Below are 25,638 nucleotides of genomic sequence, written 5' to 3' on the forward strand. Positions count from 1 at the left end.
TCTGCCACAGTTTGTTTTCTGCCCTTTTCGAGTTGGTAAAACTTTTTTGCCGTGGCCCTTGAAAACTTGGGTCATCCCATTGTAGTTTTTGGGTGTTTGGCCATTTAGGCTTATCGATCTTGAGGGTGACTCGGGGTTTAGTGATAAGCTTTAAACGACCTTAAAGGGGTAAAACCAATCCCTTCAAAGGGTTGAGTTATTACAGGTTTGTTAGCCCTCGAGCCACCATGCTGATCGGATGGTGGATGGGCATGGGTTGCTCAATCGGGGAATGACATGTGCTTTTATTTACATCGTACGACTTGCTTTAAGTTGGGTACATTTCAATGGAAAAATGACATAGCTATTCTATGTTCCATGCATTCGTGATGATGTTGCCTACATCATCTTTGAGGCGGTACGCGCCTGGGCATAGCACCTCTGCGATGATGAAGGGTCCTTCCCATGGTGGCGACAATTTGTGCTCATCTTTGGAATACGCCTGCTGTGATATCGTCGCAAATTTTGTTGGTATTTTGCCAACTGAATCAGGGCTACGCCTCGAGCCTCGTCTAGCATGTCGAGGTTGTCTTGACGTCCTTGCTCTGATTGTTCTTCTTGGTATGTGCGCACCCTTGGTGAGCCGTAGTCTAGCTCCGTTGGGAGCATTGCCTCAACACTGTAGGTCATGAAGAAGGGGGTGAAGCCTGTTGACTTGTTGGGCATTGTTCTCAAGCTCCAGAGCATGGAGGGGAGCTCAGCTACCCATCGCCCGGCGAACTTCTTGAGCTTGTCGTAGAACTTCTTGAGCTTGTCATATATGCGAGGCTTCAGCCCTTGCAATATCATGTTGTTTGATCGTTCTACCTAGCCGTTGGTTCATGGGTGGGCTACGAATGCCCAGTCAACCTGAATGCTATAGCTGTCGCAAAATTCTAGGAACTTTTTCCTGGTGAAGTTGCTTCCATTGTCGGTGATGATGCGGTTGGGTACCCCGAATCAATGGACGATATCCAACATGAATCCGACCGGAATGAATTCGACTACTTGCTCCGACTTGAGTGACGTTATCGGCTTAGCTTCTATCCACTTGGTGAATTTTTCAACCGCGACCAAAATGTGGTCTTAGCCCCCAAGCGCTTTCTTGAGAGGTCCTATCATGTCGAGTCCCCAGACCGCGAAGGGCCATGTGATGGGCATCATCTGTAGCTCTTGTGCTAAGAGATGCGTTTGTCTTACATAGAGCTGGCATCCCTTGCAGGTACGCACCAGGTGTTCAGCGTCGGCCACGGTGGTCGGCTAGTAGAAACCTTGTCGAAAGGCTTTGCCCACGAGCGTTCTTGGTGCTGCGTGGTGTTCGCAGACCCCTACGTGGGTGTCAAGTAGGATCAGCTTGCCCTGCACACGGGGGATGCAGCGCATGCGGATCCCACTCGGGCTTCGTTTCTAGAGTTCATCTCCAATTATCATGAAAGTCTTTGCTCATCGGGAGAGGTGTCTTGCTTCCATTTTGTCGGATGGGAGTGCATCCCATAATAGGTAGTCGAGAAAAGGAGTTCTCCAGTCGGGTTCCCTGGGATCGACTTCTCTCGCTATGAAAACGGCTTCGGTTGCGGCGGGTCGGCTATCATGGTTAGCCGGGATGTGATGGGCTCTCGTGTCTTGTCTTCCAGAGCTTCGATAGGCGTCGCCTTACTCGCTGGCTCAAGTTGGACGAATGGTTCATGGAGATCGTTGATGAAAACACCATCGAGGGTGAATCCTCTGCTCGATGTGAGTTTAGCCAGGTCAGCCACCACCTGATTTTCTTTTCTGAGGATGTGGTGGAGCTCGAGGCCCTCGAATTTGTCCTCCAATTTTCTATCCTCTTGGCAGTAGGCCTTCATCTTTGAGTTTTGGCAAGCGGTGTCTTTCATGACTTGGTCAATGACCAACTTAGAATCGCCAAGTATGTAGAGTCATTGCACGACCAGCCCGGAGGCAATTCGTAGTCCATTGACCAGCCCCTCATATTCCGCGACGTTGTTTGAGGCTTTGAAGTGTAGTCTGATCGTGTATCGAAGCCTGTTTCCATGCAGCAAGATTAAAACCACTCCAGCCCCTGCGCCCACCTTCAAGACCCACCTGTTGAAGTACATGGTCCAGCACTGGTGCACCTGGGGATCAGTCGGGATCTAAAACTCGATCCAGTCAGCGACAAAATCGGCTAGGACTTGCGATTTAATTGCGGTTCGGGGAACGTATGAGATTTCGCATCCCATGAGTTCGATCACCCACTTCACAATTCATCTAGTCGCATCCTGATTGTGCATGATCTCGCAGAGGGGCGCCTTGGACACCATTGATATTGGATGGAATTCGATGTAGTGTCGTAATTTTATTTTTGCTATGAGCATGACATACAAGAGCTTTTGGATCTGCGGATATTGGGTTTTGGAGTCGGACAGGACCTCACTGACGAAGTGGACTGGGTGTTGCACAGCTAGTGTGTGGTCGGGCTCCTCCGATTCTACTACCAACTCGGTGCTTATGACTTGTGTTGTCACGGCGATGTACAACAGGATGGGTCCCCCTACCATCAGGGAGACCAACACTGTTGGTGTAGTTAGGAAGGCCTTTATATTGTCGAGGGCTGCCTGGGCCTTCTCGGTCTAGCAAAATTGGTTGAACTTCTTGAGTAGCTTGTATAGCGGCATACCGCATTCCCCTAGCTGTGAGATGAACCTGCTCAAGGAAGCGAGGCAACCTATAAGCCTCTGTACCCCTTTAATGTTAGTGATCGGACCCATGTTTCAGATCGCGGAGATCTTTTCCACGTTTGCTTCGATGCCACGTTCGGAAACCATGAAACCAAGGAGTTTCCCCTTCAGAAATCTGAACACGCATTTTTAAGGATTTAGCTTAAAGCTATTCTTTCACAGATTAGCAAAGGTGGCTTCGAGGTCACCTATGAGGTACGATGTCGTCGACGTATGCCTCGAGGTTATTCCCTATCTGGCCTCGGAAGCATTGTTGCATGCATCGCTGGTAGGTTGCGCCGGCGTTTTTCAGGCCGAACAGTATCATTATGTAAGAGTATGAGCCAAACGATGTGATGAATGACATGGTGAGTTGGTCGGGCTCATATATCGATATTTGGTGCTAGCCGGAGTAGGCATCGAGAAAACATAGGATTTCGCATCCCACGGTCGAATCGATCACATGGTCAATACGCGGTAGTAGGAAGGGGTCTTTGGGATAGGCCTTGTTATGGATGGTATACTCAACACACATCCTCCATCTCCCATTCTTGTTCTTTACAAGCTTGGGATTGGCAAGCGAATCCGGGTAGTACACTTCCTTGATGAACCCTGCCGCCCGCAACTTCGCGATTTCCTTGCCAATCGCCTTCCGCCTTTCCTCGTTGAAGCACCACAGGCTCTGCTTGGTCGGCTTCGCGTCTGGCTTTATACGGAGGTGGTGCTCGGCGACTTCCTTCAGGATTCCTATCATGTCGGACGGTTGCCATGCGAAGATATCCCGATTGTGACGTAGGAAGTTGACGAGCGCGTCTTCCTATTATCTGGAGAGGGTCACCCCAATGTGTGCTTTCTTGGTCGGGTCATTGCTGTTGATCTCTACTTCCTTGGTCTCCTCGTCCGACTGGAATGCCGGCGCAGTGGTGCCCTTGCTGGAGTCGGGGACAGTTGGGAGGAGGTTTTTCTCGATCTCCGCCAGGTCCACTTTCACGATGATCTTGGAGGCGAGCTGGCAGCTGTCCTAATCGCATTGTCATGCGTGTGCGAAGCTTGGTCTGACGATGATGATGCCCTTTGGTCTGGGCATCTTCAGCTTGAGGTAGACGTAGTTGGTTATGGCCATAAACTTGGCATAGTACGGCCTCCCGAGGATGGCATGGTAGGAGCCACTGAAGTTTACCACCTTGAATGTGAGGGTTTCCGTCCTGAAGTTTGACCAGTCTCCGAACATCACGGGCAGGTCGATCTACCCGTGCGGGATGGCCTGCTTCCCGAGGATCACACCATGGAAGGGTGCTCCGGTCGGTCGGATGCACTCCCAACTGATCTTCATGGAATCCAGGGTGTCGACGCAGAGGATGTTGAGGCCACTCCTACCATCCACCAGCAGCTTGGAGAGATGCTTGGGCCCGATGATAAGGTTTACCACCAGCGGGAACCTTCCTAGATGCTGCACGAGACTAGGATGGCCCAATCTGTCGAAGGTGATCACGGACTCCGACCACTTTAGGTATGTTGGGACCGTCAGCTCAACGGCATTCACCTCCTGGTTCGTCAGCTTCTGACACCTCTTCGACTCGTAGGCGTCCAGGCCTCCAAAGATCATGAGGCACCCATCCAGCTCGGGTAAGTCGTCTTCCTCCTCTCCGTCTATCGGGGAGGAGGCCTCGGCTTTCTTCTTCTTTGGGGTCAGCCGCCTTGAGGTTCCCTGCAGGTACTTCTTCATGAGGGAGCAGTCCTTGTAGAGATGTTTGGCTGGGATCGCGTGGTTGGGGCATGATCCCTCGAGCATCTTTTCGAAGTAGTCAGTCGGGGGCTTCCTGCCCTTCTTGTCTGACCACTCCATCACTACGATGAGCTCGTTTTCTCGCCGTGGCTTGTTCTTCTTTTTCTTCATGCGCCCGTGGGAGGCTGTGTCCTCGTCCTCCTCCCTCTTCACCTTCCCTTTGCTGCGCTCGAATACTGCGTGTACAGCTTTCTCCCCTAAGGTGTGATTGGTGGCGATATCCAGCAACTCTTTGGTGGTTCATGGCTTCGAGCATCCGAGCTTGTGTACCGGGGATTGGCAAGTCGTGCCGGAGATGAAAGCCCCGACTACATCTGCGTCGACTATGTCGGGGAGCTCGTTGCATTGCCTCGAGAATTATTGGAAGTAATCTCGGAGGGTTTCGCTCGACTTCTGCCTGCAGCTCTTCAGATCCCACAAATTCCCAGGCGGGGTGTATGTGCCCTAGAATTTGCCAGTGAAGACGTCCTTCAAGTCTGCCCAATCCTCGATCCGTTCGTGCAGCAGCTACTCAAGCTAGGCTCGAGGGGAGTTGGCCAAACAGAGAGGTAGGTAGTAAATGATGAAGCACTCATCCTCGGCCCCTCTAGCCCGACAGGCTAGTAGGTAATCCTCGAGCTAAACCCCAGGGTTGGTATCCCCGACGTATTTGGCGACGTGCGTTGAAGGTCAGAAGCGTGAAGGGAAAGGCGCATTGTGAATCCTCCGCTCGAAGGCCTGGGGTCCGGGCCCATCAGGGCTAGGGCTTCGACCGCGCCAGTCATCATGGCATGCTTTCTCCTTCTAGGTGAACTCGGGCTCCTTGGCAATGCACCGCCGGGCATTGATCGTGTCACGCGCATCCCGCTTCTTGCCCATCCAGCCATGTACTAACGTGGTTGGGGCGTGATGACTTGCGACGGGAGCATGATCGCTCTTTCCCAGGCATCGAGAGGCGCTCGACCAAGTGGAAGCTCCATCACTCGTGAAGCTAGCTTGGCTTTGCCTACTCCCCGATGCTTCGTGCCATCTCGTATGGGAGTTTTCGGCTTGCTACACGGCCGCCAGCTCCAGAAGTCCTCGCAGGTTGCGGTGGATCTGTCTGGTTGCTGGGTCGCTTGGTTCGGGAATGGAGCGGAGGATCATGGCCACAGTGGCCATGTTTTGACTCGCTCACGCGAAGCGGGGCATCTCTTCAGCTCCATGGACAATTTTGCAATGGACTTGCCCGGCGCAAACTCGCATGGCGTCTCCTCATCACCATGGTTGGGGCTCCAACTATGCCTGTTACCGCTCCAATTGCTGCCGCTCCGCGTTGAGCTCCGCGCTTAGTCCATCATGCTGACAAAGGTGGGCACGTGTGGGCATGGATGGTGGCTTCTTATAACTTTCGCGAGTAGGCTTGGCCCGCATTCTTCAACCTGAAGGGGAAGCCGATCGCGACCTCACGGCTATGCTCATCCATCCGCTCTGAGCCTTCCACCGTCAGCTGGGAGAAGATGTTCACCAGCGCGTAGAAGGTGGCCTCGATCTCCTCATGGGGTGGATTCAGCCCGAGGTAGCTGTTGATGCGCCGGGCGATCGTGTTTGCTTCGACGTCGAGGATGGTGTTGTTGGCAGCGGTGCTTGCATCGGCAATGTGCGGGGTTGTTGGGCCACCAAGCTTGAGGTCGCCGTTTGCGTTGGCGACGAAGTTGAGGCCGTCGAAACGCAGCACTTGTCCTCTCGGGGGCGGCGTGATGAGCTGGATGTCGCCCATGGTGGTAGTGATGAAGTCCAAGCTCCCAAAGCGGGTGCCGCTCCCGGGGACAAAGGTGTGGCCATCGTGGGCGAGGGGGAAAGCCATCTGAAGAGGGATGATGATCACGCAACAGGCCCCTACCTGGCGCACCAACTGTCCACGTTTAGTAGCGTCAACTAGTGAAGATTTGCCACGTGAATCCTCGGATGGGTTAGCTTGTGAGACACAAGGGATTTATACTGGTTCAGGCAATTTGCCCTACATCCAGTTCGTGATACAGATTCTTTATTCCTGGGCTTAAAAGCTCAAGTTTGTAGTAGGGGGTTAATGGTGCGTATGTGTGTGTTCTATTTGAGGTCGAATCCCCCTCTCGTTTCCCATGCCCTTATATACACGGCTCATGGGGAGGGTGACATCACCAATCGTTGTGGGCCTACTATGCAGTTGGGCGCCTCCCCTTGACTGGCCACGATGGGTCCCGCCCTTTAGTTGGGGCGTCTTCCGGCTCTATCTCTGTGAGAAACATTCAAACCACCTTGGTTACTAAAACATAGCCCCTACACGTATCCGGGGGCGGCGCCTACCCCCGGTAACATCACTTGATGCCGTCATCATGGCGAGCGGGAAACCGGCGTGCTTGACCAGGCACGGTCCGAGTCAGTGCTATATGTTGGAGGTATGCCCTAGATGCAATCATAGAGATGATGATATTCCATTTTGTATCCATGATTTATATTGTGTTCCTTGAATATCCATTAAAGGCTACTTGAATTGATTTGCAATTATGTGAATTGTGTGTGAAACTCTTTACTTGTATGGTTATTCTAAAGTTGTCCCTAGTCGGAGTTCATGTGAGGACACACATGAATATTAGACTAGCACATGTATTAGTTGATGACTATGTTTCACAAGTCATGGACATGGAGATGTTGAACTAATAATGTGGGCACATGTGGAGACATGTGCTAGGACTGACCCAACACGAGAAGTAGTTCTCTCTTTAAACAACATATACGCTTTGTCCTTAGACCTGAGATTATCGCATGTATTCAAGATGTGGATCGACTTACTTAGGGGCTATCAAACGCTACGCCGTAACAGGGTAGTTATAAAGGTAGCTTTCGGGTTTGTCAAGAAGCATGCTGTGAGACATAGTCAATCAAGATAGGATTTGCCCCTCTCTGATTGAGAGTGATATCTCTGGGCCCCTCGAGTGATCGGATCCGAAAATGCATGGCCATGCTACGTACGGTTAAGAGTTAACCTACAAAGGAATTCCAAATCACAGGATCGAGAAAGAGCGGTCGGCTTGAAGCTAGACCAAATATCGTGAGGAAAAGGGAATAGCATGTATATAATGTTGTGATGGTTCGTCTGATATGATCTTCGTGTGCGTATAGGAGTTGGCACGTCTTGCTAGAGGCCGCTACCGACTATTGGACCGAGTAGGAGTACTCGGGCCATGTCTATACGTATCCGAACCCATAGGGTCACACACTTAAGGGGCTGGAAGCTCAATTCGGATGTGATCCAAGTTGGATTAGGTCTAGAAGTACTAATGGGCCTCGGACCCAGAGGCCCGTTAGGAACCTCTATAAATAGAGGGGTGGGGGCGCCCTAGGGTTTACACCTTTTTGGCAAAACTCATCAGCCGCGCCTCCCACGCTCTCGCCTGTTGCAACTCACGGATCTAACAGTCCGGCTTGCGACGCTTCCTCCCTGGACGTGTGGATACCTTGGAGGTGTTGCGCCTACAGCACTTGGACGAGCCGCCGACGAGCCACGACGAGCACGACGAGCCGACGACGAGCCGCGGCACGAGGAAGATCTTGCTGCACGTGGATGAGCTGCTGAGGAGCCGCTGGACGTCGACGTGATCGACTACGTACGACTACATATGACTACATTGATCGACTTCGCTGCATCGACGCGAATCTACATCTTCCGCACCAGTAGTGCGTCGAGTGGTAATCCTGTGATCCTTATACGGCAGTTTTCCTGGTTTACGCGATAGAAATTTTTGATTTTGCGCTAGTGTAGCCTACCTCGTATCACAACACTATAGTGTCATTCCCGACTAGGGTTTTTTCATCCGGACGTGGTTGTCCTGCCTTCCTGGGCATGGAAAATGGTGCGCCCGACTGGCTGGCCCGCACCCCCTTGCCTCGGCCCATGCGGTCTTCCTTTGCTTAAATTAGTTGATGGTTTAGGGTATCCTTAATCTGGATATCCGTCACCAAGCTCTAGGCAACAACAGCAGCATTGTCGCTTTCCACGACACATAGTGTTGCCCCCTCCATGGCTCTAACAACGGTAGGAGGGGCTCTAGCCCCGTCCCGCCCGGTGCTAGATCCGCCCCTGGTGCCTCAAGCCCTGAAAGGTGTGGACCTTTTCGTAATTCTGTAGTATGAACCCTTGGCTCGAGATAGAGACAATCTCAAGAGTAAAAAAAGGAAAAACATACTAAGAGCATACGCAGCAGTCTCACTTTCCCCAATCCAACTCTCATATTAGAAGAGTTGATAAGAAAATAGTGCTCGAGCAGTCTCCTTTTAACTTTTCCTTTTCCCAATAATTATTGGGACAACCAATAATTCATCCCTACTCTCCCTAAATAAAGGAGTTGTGACTTTCCCTAATTGGAATGGGATGAGATTATTGGTAGACTACAAAAGTAACTCCCAATAACAGTGAAAGTGATATTAGGATATCCCTATTAATTAGTTATTGTGAAATATTTATTGGAAGCCTACTGAAGATGTTCTAACCTCATTTTTTATACATTATAGAATAATAGACTCTTATATGTATGCACTCACCTTATTAATAGAAGCACATACGTCCTACCCCCTTATTAATAGAAGCACATACATCCTACCCTTATGAACCCTTATGAGCACATTTAAGAGACTAAGTGGTCGATCTTGAGATTGATGAAGTGGTCGTAACTCGTAAATGTCTCATTGTCGATGGATGTGTCATCTACCACTCAAAAAAATAGCATTGGTAATTCTACAGATGAATTTAGGATAAGGCAAACAACCACAAGTTGAGGATGGAGAAACTTTTAAAGTTTGTAAACTAGCTGACAGCCAAACACCTGCGTTCACATGTAAAACAGACACTTCCTAGGCAGTCTCCTAGTACAGGGGTATACGCAGATCGAATACAAACTTCAAATGCAATGTCTCGGTTACGTTTTTTTTCCTCGGATGTTTTTGAACTTTTTATTCTTCTTCTTTAAGCTAAAGTAACAATACGCTGGCTCTATTTGAAAATTCCTCTCATGGCGCTAGTTCGCGGTTTCTGGAAGCCTCTCGAGCCTGTCCGAACATTTTTTTTCTTGAAAGTTCAAACTGGGGAACCAGCTGCATTCACATGCTAACCACACACTGCAAGGTGGACCCCGCATGCCAGTCAGACCGCAGCACAGCACCTCGGTCCTCGAAACCGGAGGCGCCGTTCCGTTATCCGCAGCCGCAGGCAGCTGCCACATTTCAAACCGCCCCGAGGGCAGTATCGTCCCGCCGCGAAGCCCGAAGGGACGTTTTTTAAACGCGTCAGGACCGGCTCGTCGCCAGCAGACGCCTTCTGGTCTTCCACCACGACGTGGGACCCGCGGGTTGCCCCAGACGTCAGTGGCTTCCTCATACTTGTACATCCTAAATTTCGGAGCCTTTTCGCCGAAGCCGGCAGGAAAAAAGGGTATAATTTTCAGAAGCATGCTACGCTTCAACGTCGCGTAGAAGCAAAATATGCTTCGCCACTGCCAGCTGGGTCCAGCTAGGTTGAGGCCCACACGTCACTGAATGCATCCGAATCCACTCCTCACACTTCCCGGCCCCACCGGAGGCAAGGGAGCAACGGCAACTCCAAAACCGTTCTTAAAACAGCCCAAAAATTTGATTTAGGGAGAAAAAGATACAAACCATGCTCCAAGTCCACCAACCTCGCTGCAAATACACAGGTACCCGAATCCTGCCTCCATTCCTCCGCAAATTTGTGCGAGCTCTGTGCTTCCCCTAATCGCTAGAGGAGCGGAACCGCTCGGCATCATCGCGGCGGGCGCCATCAAGCCACTCGTCTACGACGATGGATTATTCATCTTTTGCTCTCTGAAGATGGAGCGCTCTCCCTCCCCGTCCTCCTCACGTCGGCGTTGCGCCTCCCCACCAACGACGCACCACACCGCAACCCCATCCCCTCCCGGCCGCCCCAACCCCCAAGCAGTTGGCCACCCCCTTCTCCCTAGCGGCGACGCCGTTCTTCCCCGCCACCGCTTCCAACAGCCGCTCCAAGGAACTTCGCTGGGCGGACTCCAGCCCGCCGTCGAGCGCGTGCGACTCGCCGATCAGGACATCTCTGCCCTACTACCTTGAGGTTATCCGCAGCACCTCGCCACCAGACCCTTCATCAAGTGGAGCTCACCAAGTACGTTCCATCATCATGCCGCCGACCGCAGACCCCGCCCTCATCGCTCCATGTGCCGCGAGTGACCTCTACCGGAGCTCGTCGTCGGGCTGCCAAACCGTGGTAGGGATGATCACCGAGCTCCACCCCCCCGGGACGGCCGCCGTGGTGGGCACGCCCTTCTGACAGTGGTCGGGGCCGAGGCCTCAATTGGCTAGCTCAGTTAACAGCCGTGACAGTCCAAGGTCAGGACATCGATCCAATTTTCTAAAAAATTCATGTCGAAGCCCTTCAATCAGTAAATACAAAAGTTTGAGAAGGATTATAGGTGAACAAATCTTCTATAAATGATTTGTTGATTTGGACTTTGGTTTGGAAGATAGAAGGCCACGAAGTTGGCAAAAATTCAGTCCTCAGCTGAATTTTTCAGAGATTTAACGTGGCAGGTTTTATTTGCATTTGGACTTTGTCATAAATTTTAAGTCAAGATGTGATCAAATTTTATCATACAACCCGTGCATGTCATGTTCAAACATAGATCGATCCATTTTGATCAAGATCTTTGTTATGTTTTTGGCAAAAACTAAAGTTAGTAGCTCTAGAACTTGAAGTTTTTCACACTAATCAGGGGCTTAATAGGATTGATCCATAGCAGCAAAGTAGGTCCATGCGTGCTGATGTGGTCAGTCTTAAAATGTTGGGGAGTTTATTATTGGGATTTACTGCGCGATGACATGGTTTGGGGGGGAATTTTAGTAGAGCTCCTAATATATAGTTTTAGGGAAGAATTTTTTGGGAGACTGAGAAGACAAAAAACAGAGAGAAAATAAATATTAAAATTATGTTTTCTAGCCTAAATAAAGTGACTTTTCCGTAGCAAAGCACGTCCTTTCCCAACAAAATCTGCGTTAACTGTCACGTGGGGCCAATCTAAATAAACTGGACCCACTGTCATTGAGGGGAGCCGGTCTCCGTTCTCCCAGGCCGCCAATTCCCACCCGGGAAAGGGAACCTGGAGGTTTCCAACGGAGTTCTGGACAGATCCGGCGGCGGGTCCCACCTGTCACAGGCGCCGGGCCGCGCCGTCTCGAACCGCCTTATATAACGAGGGCAGAACCGTCCAACCGCAAGAGAGATCCCAAAATAAAAGCAAAACAAGGGAGAGGGGGCACGGCCGAGAGAAAAGACTTGTATTTTTTTTTTGGCCTCCCCGTCCCCGTCTCCGCTCGCATTTCCCGCTTTGTTTCCGCCTCCTCGCTCCCCCCTCTCCAGACCTCGCCGCCGCCTCGCGCCCGGCCTGCGCGCTCTCTCTCCTAGGGTTAGGGTTTCCGCCGCCGGCGACAGGGATCGCGTCCTGATCGGTGAGTACATGTCCCTCTCTTCGTCCTCTGCCCATGTGATCTGTTCCTGGTCGTTGCCCGTCGAGATGTCGTTTGCTGGCCCGGCCCTGCTTGATGGTTGAAGTAGGGGATCTCATCGTTTGGGCATGGCCCGACGTTCTGATGTACGTGGTGCGGGATCTCTGACGGTGCCGTTTGCGTTGGTTTTCGGATCTAGGGTTTGGACGCGGTCGTGGCGTGTGAATTGGAGATCTGTCGTTGAATTTGGTGTCTGCTTTAAGGCTTTGTTGCGGACGATTTGGCATGCGGTTCCAACTTTTTCATTGATTTACTCTTCGTTGAATACGATTATACGAAGGTTGCGCTGGCAAATTGGTTTCGCTCTACGGACAGATCCTCTTAAAAGTTACCAGCAGTGTTTTCGTTGCTTTATTGATGACGTGTGGCAAATTTTTGTTATCAGAAGAAATTTGCTAATGATTGCAAACTAGAGATATCGAAAAGTATTAAGTATGGGTGGTTTCTTAAGGTTAATTCATGCTGTTATTAACAAATGACGAAATTTGACATGTGCTCTATCATCCCATCATTCTATTTCTTTAAAGTGAAGTTGAGAATACAACTACACGTACAAGCATTGGTAAGCAGAACTTTGGTTTTCAGGATGTACAACTTCACAATCCTGCAACACACTCGAATACAACTTATATATTTGTTAGGGAATCATCTTATATGCTAGTTAAAGCAGTTTCAAGCTACTTGTAATTTGCTCAGCTGTTATTATGTTAACATAGTGTTGTTGCCTTGTTGGTACTGCCATCTTTGAGATCAAGAATTTCTTGTCTTCACCCTAGTAGAAGATTTAAGCTATTTGGTCGCACCTTCCAGACAATTTTGCTCAAGCAATATGAAAAATTGTCCCAACCTGTTTGCAATGCGTTTGTGTGCATATGGGACATCTGTGATGGTCTAGAAAGAACGTTGTTCTCCTGCATCATTGCGTGTTGGACACATCTAAGTTTGAAAGAACAAGTATGGACATTCACATTCTATAGAGTTCTGATATTAGCTGGTCGTTGTAGGATGGCTGAAGTCAACATTAGTTCGGTCTGTTATGATCCGATAATGTTCGACAGCTTGAAAGTATGCCCTCTCTATGTTGCGAAGGACTGAATTTAGCTTTTACCTTGTCCGGTGTAACCAAGAAGCTCTGATATTTTTATACAACTTGCTTTTATAAATACGACCATGAAATTGTGCTCACACTTTATTTGGATAAATCTTTGGTAAAAATGCATAAACATTATATTGCTTGTTCTATTATTTTTAGTTACAGCAACCTTGGTGACGACTTCTGTATAGAACTTACTACATGTTCTCTTATTTTGGGTTGCATCTTTTTTAACATTAGAGAACTTTTATATGTGACACTTTGCCTTTCCAGTCCTTGCCAATTAAGCAATGCCATAAAATGATCACGGACAATTATGTGCTGTAGTTTACGTGGCACAACCTTTCTCTGTATTTCAAGTTATGGCCTTCATTTTTATTTTGTTTGCATGGATTACAATGTTAAATTGCCAATGACAGCCCTTGTATTCCAGCTTATTTTGAACATTGGAGTTGAACAAGGCACTTCTTCTGAAGTGAATTGCATGGAGATGGGAATGACCCCTGAAATAATGTATGGGCAAAATATTTTTGTTCCTGCTACTGCAAATCCCTACCAATATGGCTACGCAGGTATGGGGTCTGCTTGGTGTTGTATCTGTTATTGGTGTTTGCCTCTTTTGTGTATTACATTTAGTTGTAACCAATTTGCTAAATGCAGAAGTTGGACAGCCTATGGAATGGTATAACCACCCGAGCACTGTAGGATATGATGGCCAAGATGTTTTTTACCCGGTTAGTATACTATAAGAGTCTTGTTGTTTAATTAATGCCATTTACAATCATGTGTTTTAAAATGTTCCTTTTCTTGAATACATGTTTTAAAATGTTTATTTCTTTCATATTGTTTGCAGACAGAAGGCATGCCATGCGTATACTATGCTGCCCCGGACAATGCATCTATGCATCCTTCCTACAGTCCTTACCCTCTTGATCCTTCTTTCATACCCGATGGCTCATTTATGCCTCAGGAATATGTTGCTGACCCTGCTAACTCGACATGCCAAGTAGCCTCCACACCCTATTACATTCCAGCTGTTCTTCCTTATGCTCAAGATAGTGTCCCAGGAAGCGCAACTACACCTCTTCTCTCCAATGTTGCATTTCTTCCTGGCATGCCAGGCTATGCTGCAACATCTGCAAATGCAGCATTTCCTTTTATTGCTCCTGTTACCACCAAAAGCGACATTCATGTGAATCCACCAGTACAGTCTACTATTGTCTCTTCAAAGCAGTTTCAGGACCATGCGAAACTGCCAAAAGTTCAACTGCATAATTCAGTTGCACAGAAGCAAGAGTTGTCAGATAGATCCATGGTGCCTATTAAACTCCCTCATGCTTCACAGGTAGGCAAATTTACAAGCCATTGTTGGGCCTTTCTTTTTTGTCAGGTTACATTTTTTTGGTTAACGTGTTTATAATAGGATCTCCTGAACCCTGATTTGTGGCTCTTGTTGGGTTTCAACTCTAGCCTATCCCAACTTGCTTGGGACTGAAAGGCTGTGTTGTTGTTGTTGTGTTTATAATAGGATCTGTTATTTTTCTGTACGAATGGTAGCCTTGTCAGATAGTGCCTCTATTGGGGATCCTGTACATGTAATTAGCCCTAATTGACATGTTCACGCAATTGTAATTAAGGATAAGTTTGAATTGGATGCTTGTTATTGTTAGGTAACATTGCTCAATGCATCACTACTAGGTGGCTAGTAGTCATGTTGAATTTCTGCTGGGATATCTTTGGGTGTGGTGTATGAGCCTAAGAGTTGTTTAAAAGAAAGTTAACTTTCCTTAACTTATAGGGGGGGTGCTACCCTTTTTTTTTCTCCTTTTGGGACTACTTGTAGCTAAATAAATTCAGAAATTATAAGCATATCTTGGATAGTGTTTCAAGCATGATTTTGTTTGGGATTGATGTAACTGACTTCTAAATGGAGTCAAGCTGACCTTGTGAGTAGTTTTCCTTTCTCTGTATCTCAAAATGGTTGTCTTTTGCTTATGACAGGCATCCGCACATTTGCTTGAAAGGCCAATATCTGCCGCCAAGCAATCACCAAAAGCGAAATTGTCTGGAAACAATTGCTTGGGATATGCTACATCTGATCTTCAGAAGTGGGCTGCTGCTGAGAAATTTCAGCCTTCTTCAAAGTCGAGTGCTCATCTAAATGGTCCTGGGCAAAAGGTTCATCATTTGTTAAACGAACATAGCTTAGCTGACTCTCAGAAACCAGGCAATCAGAGAAGCTCTGCCATGGTTGTGAAATCTTATACGTCGAGGCTCCCTGTCGGTAATCCTGAGGGGACAATCCTTATAAGGACTGACCAATACAACAGAGATGATCTCCAGGTGGATTATACATATGCAAAGTTCTTTGTTATCAAGTCGATTGGTGAGGCAGATGTCCACAAATCAATCAAATATGGTGTATGGTCAAGTTCCTCCAATGGAAACAGCAAGCTGGATAGTGCATTCAGGGATGCCGACAGGATATCAAGGAGGAATTCTACCAAGTGTCCAGTTTTCTTGTTCTTCTCCGTGAGTGTTTATCTACTTATCATCCAAAAAGATATTTGTGCTCATAGTTCAATTATTGAATTTCTAATTGTGTTTATCAGGTGAATGGTAGTGGTCACTTCTGTGGCATGGCTGAGATGGTTGGCCCTGTCGATTTTCACAAGGACATGGACTTCTGGTGTCAAGATAAATGGACTGGGTGCTTTCCTGTGAGATGGCACATTGTCAAGGATATACCAAATTATTCTTTGCAGCATATCACACTGCAGAACAATGAAAACAAGCCTGTCACGCACAGCAGAGATACACAAGAAGTAAGTGTGCCATGTCCATTTTTGCATGAAAATTGTTCAGTACTGTTCAACTGTTCAATTTTAGGAAGTTTATTAATTTTCATGAAGTTCTGCAAAGAATCTTTATTTCTCGAGCATTTTCACTGTCACCTGCCGTAAGGCTTTGCTCTTTAATGAGCATCTAGATCTCTCCTCATGATCTGTTGCGCAATGTCTCAATTTCAGATACCATACATCCCTGGAATGTCCGTGCTCAAGATTTTCAAGGACATCAAAGTAAAGGAGTGCCTGTTTGATGATTTCATGAAGTATGAGGTGGAAGAAGCGCAATATAGCCCTCATAGAAGGTGCAGGCTGAGCTATAATGCCCCAGATTTTGTACCTGTCTCGCAGCGTACAAAGGATGCGCTTGACACTCAGCAGACGAAATCCAGCAGCGTACTGATAGACAGAACTTCAGAGGTACAAAATGTGTCAGAGAAGCCACATGATCCTAAGGCGATCAAACCTCAGGAGCCATGTGTAGAGCTCTCTGATAAACAGGTGGCTGAGGCTGGGAAAGAGAATGGACAACAAGAAAACCAGTGCAGTGGCAATCAGAGTCAGGAGGATGCAGTGAAAACTGTAACTAACCAGCCACCAACTTCAAGCTTGAAGACAGGTGCGGATGGGAAGCAGCAATACTGGAAGAAGGTTGAGAACCCACGGCAGCACACAGACAGTGCCGCTCAAGGCTCATCAAAGCTAACTGAAAAGCGTCTAAATGGAGTTCGTACCTCCACAGGCGTGGTATCAGAGAGTAGCGAAGAGCAAAAGATAACCGCTAAACTTGGTTCGTTCAAGATCAGTTCCAAGACAGAGGAGGCTGACCGAAAGAGCAGGACAGTTGGTGTGGTGACAATTGGCTCGATGCCGGTACGGGTGGACAGCTCGGAGGTCTAGTGGCTAGTGGGGGCTTTCTTCTTTTGTTTCAAAGTTTCTCCTTCCGGGTTTATTTTGGGTCCCAGGTTTTAATTTTCTTTTGGTTAAATGTCTGTCTTTGGTTGGTGGTTTCCCAGCTTTGATATGGCATCAAAAAAGAAGAAAAAAAAAGGAGGAATAGTTATTAGGTTCTAGTTCCCTGGTGGAGAAAATAGTTTTGCAGCATTATGCTGAGGGGTTCTTTTTGGAAAAGAAAGGAGACAGTATAAGGTGCGTTCTTTTCATCACATTAAGGAAAAAGGAGAAGAGATTGGGCATTGGGGACGATGGCCTGTGACTTCTTTTTCACCTTTTTCTTGTCTGATGATTTTTACCTATTGACTTGTGAACTGTGATGGGACTTTGCTCCGCTCATATGATGGGCGTTGCCCAGGAGGCGAGGAGTCGAGATCAGCCACCGTAGCCTGTGCATTCGGAGCATTTAAGTTGGGCGCTTATTTTTCTTTGCAGCATTGTTAGTTTCGAACCTGATGCGCCTTGTTGTGAACACTGTCAAGTTTGATGAGACATGAGCGCGGATTGATTGGTCGAGTTAGTGTGGTTGCGACGTTGTCCATCCAAGGGTGATGGTGATCTTTCCAGATTTTGGACACGTCCAAAGGAGCATCACTGTGGCGGTCGTCGTCCTGGCTGCACGGAGCACATGCCCTGGCGCTGTTGGGCGCCAGGCGCGTCTCACCCCACGCGACGTCGACGCATCTTCGCGCGGCGGTTGGGAGCCACAGCCACCTCCCTCCCTCCCCCTCCCCGACGTTCGGCGGTTGAAATCCCAACCCCGTGGATGGATGCATCGGTCGATTGTCGGCGCGTCCCTTTCCAGCCTCCCACTCGGCCGGCCGACGGGGGTTAAACATCTGGGGTTGCGGAGCGACGTCGCACCCGCCGGGCCGGGGGATCGAGTCGAGTGCTCGTCACGGCCGTCGCATTGTGGCCAGCGTTGTTGTGCGCGCGCGCGTCATCTTGCGGTTGCGGTTGCGGCCTTGTACTTGACATCTCGCGCCCTGCCTGCCTCCCGCGTCCCGTCGCCATGCCGGACAAGGAGGTTGCGCTTGCGCGCCCGCGCGTGCATGCGGCCGCTATCGACGGCTCGGCGTTTCCGTCCATAAAGGTCGAGACAGGAAACCTGCCTCCCAGCGTGCTCGATACGAGAACCGTAGGGTTCACTCTTTTGCGGTACTTCCTCCATTATTTTAACATTTCTAGATGTATAGATATTATTATGTATATAGATATAGGATATATATCTATGTGCACAACAAAATCTATAAATTAAAAAAACTAAAATAACCGATAATTTGAAACGAAGAGCGTAGCAGTGTATTCCTCGACCTCGCGTCGCTCTCGAGCGCGACGTGCCAGCTCGAGTGCGGCGGATACGACGAGGGGAATCGATTCGGGCCCTCGTCACGCAACTCCTCTCCACTGGTAGATGTTTCCGTATGGATAAGCTGAGCGAGCGAGTGCATGCATGATCTGCCGCTGTCGCGCACGGTGGCTTTCCTTGCTGCTCCCGCTACAGAGGCTTGCCGGTTTTGCTACGCGGATGGAGATGGACCTGCCGATCGATCGAGCTGTACATGGACCGAATGACCGATGGATCGATCGACATCCGCGGTCCCAAGGCTTTTCGGGAGGGATGACGGTCCCGTGGCCGCGGCCCGGCACCTACCTGATGATGCCGTCCCGCCCGCGCGCCCCGTCGTCGGTCCCCGCCCCCGAACCCAAAGCCGATGCGGCGTCGCCGTTCCCGGCCGCGTCCCTCCCAAGTCCCACCACCTTAATTATGTGCCCCGCGCCACCAAACCCCCCTTGACTCCGCGCGCGCACAGGGACAGCCACCCAGCGCCGGTGCCGCTCCCGTCCGGGCACAGACGCAACACGCGCGTTAATGCGCCAATCGCCTTTTCGCCTTGCCTTTTGGCAGGCCACGCGTCGCACTGTGCTATCCCGATCGCCGTCTAGCTCCGGGCGAAGAGGAGGTGCTACGAGCTGCTGTCGGCTACCTAAGGCTGACGATCGAGCTAGGGGGGCAGCGCCAACTGCCCTATACATGTACTCCCAACTCCTACAGAGCAGCAGATCAGGTACAATACAATCCCAATTCCCACACACTGACTGACTGGTTGGCTGACACGCTTGCATCGATCGGCCACTGGGGGGCTTATATACTTGGGCATCAGTCGCCGGGCGTCAGGGACACAAATTAAAGGTAGAGAGACAGAGAGGGAGGAGACCGAGCTCTCGAGCAGAGTAGTACACGATGGCCAGCGGTGGTGCCGGCGCGATGAACGGCGGCACCGCGACCGTTGCCAGCGCCAAGGCCGTCGCCGTCCCCCTCAGGTTGCAGCACTACCTGGTGATGGCCGGGGTGGCGGCCGCGGTCGTCCTCGCCTGCCTCAGGTACGCGCCGGCCGCCGCGGGGTACGGCTTCTTGGCCATGGCACCGCCGGGGGTGGAGGCAGGCGCGGCGGCTCGCGTCGCCGCGGTCGCTGTCGCCCGCGCGGCCGACGGCGGCGAGGGTGGCGAGGCTGTTGCTGCTGCTGGTGCCCGGGACCCTCCGGCCCCGGCGGCGCCGTCGGTGGTGATCTTCAACTTCGGGGACTCCAACTCCGACACGGGCGGCATGGCGGCGGTCAACGGGATGAACATCAACCTGCCGGAGGGACGCACCTTCTTCCGACGACCCACCGGCAGGCTCTCCGACGGCCGCCTCGTCATCGACTTCATCTGTGAGTTACTGAGTTCATCGTCCCGTACTCCCGTGCTTTATTACCCGCCACGCCTGGAATTAAACTTTTACCAACAAACATAGCTAAATTCTTCGCCTTTCATCCCTGCAAAGTGAAAATCTTGCTAGCTACCTCCTAGTTGTGCACATGAAAAAGTTAACAACAATTACCATACAAAAAATAGTTTATTTAAACCACTAGAAAGGGAAGAAAAGAAAACATGGCATTTGGGATGGAAGTGGAGGAAAAGGTGGTGAGGATATTGACGTGTCAAGCATCGTCATGATGGGATCACGAAAGGAGATTTATGTCGGCCCAAAGGTACATGCATGTACATCTCAGTTGCACAACAGGAACTGCGGCGTCGGTGATGAGTTGTTGGTGACTTTCTAGTGTTTCTCTCTCATTTAAGTACATTTTTACAAAGTTATTTTGGAAGGACTTGAAGTTTTTTTTTCTTCCTCTGATAAGGGAAGGATTTGGACTTAGTGTTGTTGATTGATGAGTTGTTGTTGAACTTTAGTGTTGCTCTCCCATTTAAGTACATTTGTACCATGTTACTTTGGAAGGATTTATTGGAGTTTCTCTCTTCTTCCTCTAATAAGAGAAGGATTTGGAGTTGATATGTGCTTGGGGTTTGGTGTGCATGGTTTGCAGGTGAGAGCCTGCACACGCCGTACCTGAGCCCCTACCTCAAGGCGCTAGGCGCGGACTTCAGGAACGGCGTCAACTTCGCCATCGGCGGCTCCACGGCGACGCCGGGCGGGTCACCTTTCTCGCTGGACGTGCAGCTCCACCAGTGGCTCTACTTCAGGGCCAGATCCATGGAAATGATCAACCTAGGTCTGTGTACTGCGAACAATCCCCATGGCCACCTTTGTTTTTTCAGTTATTAAAAGTAGTTAAAAGATCAATTAACCAAAGAAAATATTGCGATTTCTTCTCTCTCTATTTTTTTGAAATGGAAAAGTTTGTAATTTCAGCGCCCAAAAGATGAAAAAAAACATTGGTAATCGGTAAATCTCTGTCTGGCAAGTAAACTAGCTTGTTAATTTGGTGCGAGATGTGTGATGCAGGACAGAGACCCCCGATCGATCGCGACGGATTCAGGAGGGCCATCTACACCATCGACATCGGGCAGAATGATCTGTCCGCTTACATGCACCTGCCCTTCGATCAAGTGGTTGCCAAGATCCCCGCCATAGTTGCTCAGATCAAGTACACCATCGAGGTAAAAAATTTGTCCCTGTAAAAAGAAGATGATGCTATGAGAGCTCAGTCTGGACTGGGACACTCCTGTCTCCTGAACCAACCAACCAATCCATCGACGTCGACCTGACACCTTGCTCCCTGACAGACCCTGTACGCGCACGGCGCCCGCAAGTTCTGGATCCACGGCACCGGCGCGCTGGGCTGCCTGCCGCAGAAGCTGGCCATCCCGCGGGACGATAACGCCGACCTCGACGCCCACGGCTGCCTCAAGACCTACAACGCCGCCGCCCGGCGCTTCAACGCGCAGCTCGCCGAGGCCCTCGCCCAGCTCCGGCGACGGACGGTGGACGCCGCGCTCGTCTTCGTCGACATGTACGCCATCAAGTACGACCTGGTCGCCAACCACACCGCGCACGGCATCGCCAGGCCGCTCATGGCGTGCTGCGGCTACGGCGGCCCGCCCTACAACTACAACCACTTCAAGGCGTGCATGTCCGCGGAGATGCAGCTCTGCGACGTCGGTGCGCGGTTCATCAGCTGGGACGGCGTGCACTTCACCGAGGCCGCCAACGCCATCGTCGCCGCCAAGGTGCTCACCGGAGACTACTCCACGCCCAGGGTCACCATCGCCAGCCTCGTCGACGCCAAGCTCGTGCCCAACGATGGCTAGCTCGCTCGGGCTTGATGATCATCGATCGGTAGAAATCCCATTAATTTGTTTGGTTATTTTGTGCCCATGGTAGAAGTGATGATGCAAATTTGGCCAAGATTATTGCAGCGAATTCGTGAAGAGCTGGTGTTCACCGCTACACCAAAAACAATTTGTGCTGACACCTTAATTTTTAGGTACTGGCGTGCATGATTGGCACTTGCCAGCATAAAAGGTCTATTGGACAGCATGTTAAAAACCATCACTACAAATGCATTTGTGGTGGCAGGTGACATAACCGCTTGCCAGCACAAATGGAGGCTATTTGTGCTGGTGGGTGCTTATGCCACCATCAGCACAAATGCATTTCAATTTATATTGATGGGAAGGGCTAAACATTTCTAATTAGCCAAAAACTGAATCGTACATATGTCAACCTATTTTTAATATGTATTAGACTATTTATATGCAGTTGTGTAGAAGTTTCAAAAATTTTAGAAGTGATTTTCAATTTTCTAAGATTTAAATGATTATAACCATGTTTATTGATATTTGAACTAAAATGTCCACAAATAAGATCCAAAAAATTTCAGAAAAATGACAATAAAGAAACATGTTCCATTTTAGCTTAATCCATGAAGTACATGAGGAATTTCACAAGTTTGTTAGTATATTTATCACTTCTATCACATCTTTTGATGGGTAAAAATTCTAATAATACCTGAATATGGTCCGAAAATTATATAAGTTGGTAGGGAGTCATTTGTGAGCACAGAACCTTGACATACAAGTTTCAATATGTTTTACAAAAATTAGACTATACATTGTTCACAAATGTATACTTTCCTAACAATATTTCATATAACTCAAGTCACACTTTAAATTTATCAACTAACTTAGCCAAAACAATTATCATATATATATATATATCCTAATATAATTTTTACATGGATCAGACTATATATACATTATGTTGCAGAAGATTCAATAACTTTTAACTAATTCACTTGCCTAAAAAGTTAATAGAAAAAAGAAAAAATAGTAGATAGAATTGTACTGGTGGGTGATTATGTCCCCCGCCAGCACATATATATCACCCGCTAGCACAAAGATCAAAAAAATTTTGGATGCAGAGCGCGCAGCGAAAAAAATGGTGGGCTTGAGCGCCCGTACCTTTGCCTTATCTACTCTCCTCTCTCTCTCATCTTTCATCGCTACTCTCCTAGCCTCACATCTTTTTTCCCTCAGGAGCCGCAGGGGCTAGTGGGCGGCACAGCGGCGAGTGGCACGGGGCCAGATGCGGTCAGCCTGCGGGTATCGACGGGAGCAGTAGCCGGGCGGCAGACACGTGGGCGCTGGGGCTGGTGAGGCAGCGTAGTGGCAACGGTGGGCGCAGTGGCCTCAGGTGCTCTCTCTCAAGCCAAATGGTCGGCTCAAGGGCGGGCGGCGCGAGGGCTAGCAGCCGGCGTGGCGTGACATGCGCGAGCGCCGTGAGGGCCGGCGTCCGGTGAGGGCCGACACGCACGGACGGCATGAGGCTGGCTTCCGGTAGGGCCAGTGGAGGTGCGACACCGCATCCATTGGCAGCCAAGGCGGCACGACCAGCACCCAATGTGTGCCCGGAGGTCATCTCTTCTTTCATCGACTTTGAGAGATCTCCAGGAATGATGTATGTTTTCACTTTTCAGTTGCCTCCTGTCGCGTGATGTGCTTGAGATTTGCTAGCGGAGGATTGATTTGCTTGTTTTTCTTTAAATCAATTTTCCTCTGCTATTTTGTTCTCAGATGCAGAGTAGGCGCACGACGACTACGGCAGTGTGATTGCCCAACCAGTGCAGAGAAGTGGCTAAAAATGGTGCATCCGGCTCTCATGGAGGAACAGTGGCGAGGAGCTATGGCATCACGCATTGCGATCAGCGGAGCTGTTAGCTGCTCTTGGTAGTGGAGGGACGGGCAGCGCGGCCAGCTGCAGTCGAGTAGAATTTGTTTTTGTGCCGTGCGCCTGCGACGCTGCGGCCGCTAGAGGTGCGTTTTCTTTTTGTTACCGCGAAAAAACAGTGCTGGCGGGTGATACAAGCACCCGTCAGCGCAAGATGTATTTGTGTTGGCGGTTAGGCACCCGGTATGATAGATCACCATTTCTACAGTGCAAGATGTATTTGTGTTGGCGGTTGGGCACCCGTTAGCACAGATCACCATTTCTACTTAATCAAGCTTGCTGGCGGGCGCCGCCAGCGCAGACACGTTTTGACCGTCAGCAGAAAACTTATCTGGCGTAGTGCACAGCTCATCAAGATCGAATTCAGAGGAGCAGTTCTGTGACATCATTGATTATTAACTAGGAGCAAAAGAAAGGGAGGGTGACCAGATCTAGTGGTTTTGTGGTGTTGAGTCTTTGAGGATTAATATACGATCAACGACTCTTTTGTTTTGCTAATTTTTTTATATTAAGCCTTGAACAAACTTTGGATAAAATATGTGGTTATGCTCCATCTGAACCTGAACAAAATTTAAGCTCAATTTACTCCCCCGTTATTTCAGTTGGTCAAATCTGCTACCCTTTATTGAGATCGGCTGAGTTTTTAGTTTTTTTTTTGTGAGGGTGACTTATAACATGATACCTATGTTAGAAAAATATATTTGGATTTTTCACGATTACTTTTCATCAAGTTTTGTATCTCTGGGATAAATTTCGTATCAAATGTTCCTAACCTATAAAAGCAGCCAATAATTTTTTAATCAACCTGCTATTTATGAACGGGAGAACATGTTCAGGCATCATGTTCTCTATCTGCTCAAAAAATTTGAACTTAAAGCTTTGAAATGATCAAGATGCCTAAGAGGGTGGGGTAGTGGGGTTGAAATTAGGCTTCTACAATTTTTTTCAAAAATTAAAACCTAACAACAAGCCTAATCATCTTATATGCCTACAACCTTAACAAGCATGTCTATTCTACTCGCACAAAAGTTTGCAACCTAGTTCCAACCCTACACTAGCATGACAATTCTATGAATTTAAATGCGGAAAGTAAATGCAGAATTTCAGTGCGAAAAGTAAAGAAAGGGTTAGAACGTCAATTTTTTCTAAGCACTCACACAAGGGTATAGTTCCCCCTCAATCCACGCAAGGACCAAGTGCTCACTAGTGGTAATCCATTCTCCACTCCGGATTGACAGATTCCAAACCGAGCACAACACTTCTTAAGGCTTCTCACAAGTATCCTCCTTGAGAGCTCACCAAGAAAACCACCACGAAGCTATCTAGGTGATGCTGATCACCAAGAGTAACAAGCGAAGACCCTCACTTGACCTACACAAGACAAAGAGGTGGATGGATACACACTTTGCTATTCTCCAAGCACTAATGATGTCCTTAAACTTCAATAAGAATTTCTCTAATCACTTTTAGTACTCAACTTGCCCTTGACCTTTAAATAAATCTATCAGCTTCACTGAGTGCCAAGAGAACTTGAATGAAACATCCTAAGGTGTATTTTTTTTGCCAAGGCAAGAAACTAGCCGTTGCCTTCACGTGCACAGAAATAGCCTTCACCAACTTATTCAGTGACCATCTGCTTGTATCATCGAATCAATTGGTGTACACAAGAACTTGGACTGCAATGGCCACATATACCAATCACCTACTCATTTCTTGAAGAAACACTTACCACGTTAACAATCGGTGAGGCCACAAATACACTTCAAATTTTTAGAGTTGATTTTAAGCCAATCGCGAGCCGAGCTGATCGCGCCGACTCATTCGGTGTGGCTCACTGCCAGCACCAAATCAATCGGTGGACATAGTGCCACTCATATAGCAAAGGCCCACACGGTCGCGCAGATTGATCTGGTGCAGATCACTGCAGGCACTGCATCAATCGATGTGGCTGTGCTGCACACAATGCACACACAACAATAACTGAATGATTTGGTGACCCATGACTATGGTCACTGAATAAATTGATGACCTCCAACTCTACATACTAAGTGTGTGAAACTCATCCAATTCAATTTCTTTGAGTTCCACCACTTCTTTATATCCCAGGGCTTCAACTGAGCTACCTAGAACCTAGTTTCACAAGTGTGCATCTACTGAACTCCATGACTCACCTAGGTCAA

The 25,638-nt window shown here is 48.9% G+C and overlaps 4 protein-coding genes across 6 annotated transcripts; 2 read left to right on the forward strand and 2 right to left on the reverse strand.

The window, feature by feature from the left end:
- Nucleotides 1-378: 378 nt before the first annotated feature.
- Nucleotides 379-828, reverse strand: LOC106804337. The gene has a single exon (XM_014805201.1). The coding sequence runs from the start codon at nucleotides 826-828 to the stop codon at nucleotides 379-381; it is 450 nt and encodes a 149-aa protein (XP_014660687.1).
- Nucleotides 829-3,537: 2,709 nt separating this feature from the next.
- On the reverse strand, nucleotides 3,538-3,948 carry LOC111257321. Its single transcript, XM_022826643.1, has 2 exons — nucleotides 3,778-3,948; nucleotides 3,538-3,726 (listed from the first exon to the last, which is right to left on the reverse strand). The coding sequence occupies exons 1-2, from the start codon at nucleotides 3,946-3,948 to the stop codon at nucleotides 3,538-3,540; spliced, it is 360 nt and encodes a 119-aa protein (XP_022682378.1).
- Nucleotides 3,949-11,830: 7,882 nt separating this feature from the next.
- Nucleotides 11,831-17,378, forward strand: LOC101762465. 3 transcript variants are annotated; one of them, XM_012846530.3, is made up of 7 exons: nucleotides 11,831-11,994; nucleotides 13,564-13,716; nucleotides 13,805-13,878; nucleotides 13,998-14,489; nucleotides 15,146-15,676; nucleotides 15,757-15,969; nucleotides 16,174-17,378. In XM_012846530.3, exons 2-7 carry the CDS (start codon nucleotides 13,629-13,631, stop codon nucleotides 16,888-16,890), a joined length of 2,115 nt encoding a protein of 704 aa, XP_012701984.1. In that variant the 5' UTR covers nucleotides 11,831-11,994; nucleotides 13,564-13,628; the 3' UTR covers nucleotides 16,891-17,378. The 3 variants fall into 3 exon arrangements, with proteins under 3 accessions (XP_012701984.1, XP_004968675.1, XP_022682764.1); XM_004968618.4 differs by having other exon boundaries at nucleotides 13,578-13,716; XM_022827029.1 differs by having other exon boundaries at nucleotides 13,578-13,716; nucleotides 13,808-13,878.
- Nucleotides 17,379-18,743: 1,365 nt separating this feature from the next.
- LOC101762868 (GDSL esterase/lipase At1g09390) lies at nucleotides 18,744-21,933 on the forward strand. Its single transcript, XM_004968620.2, has 5 exons — nucleotides 18,744-19,013; nucleotides 19,110-19,658; nucleotides 20,316-20,501; nucleotides 20,735-20,889; nucleotides 21,016-21,933. Exons 2-5 carry the CDS (start codon nucleotides 19,190-19,192, stop codon nucleotides 21,538-21,540), a joined length of 1,335 nt encoding a protein of 444 aa, XP_004968677.1. The 5' UTR covers nucleotides 18,744-19,013; nucleotides 19,110-19,189; the 3' UTR covers nucleotides 21,541-21,933.
- Nucleotides 21,934-25,638: the final 3,705 nt, after the last annotated feature.

Source organism: Setaria italica, chromosome V (genome assembly GCF_000263155.2).
Source record: "Setaria italica strain Yugu1 chromosome V, Setaria_italica_v2.0, whole genome shotgun sequence".
Lineage (NCBI taxonomy): Eukaryota > Viridiplantae > Streptophyta > Magnoliopsida > Poales > Poaceae > Setaria > Setaria italica.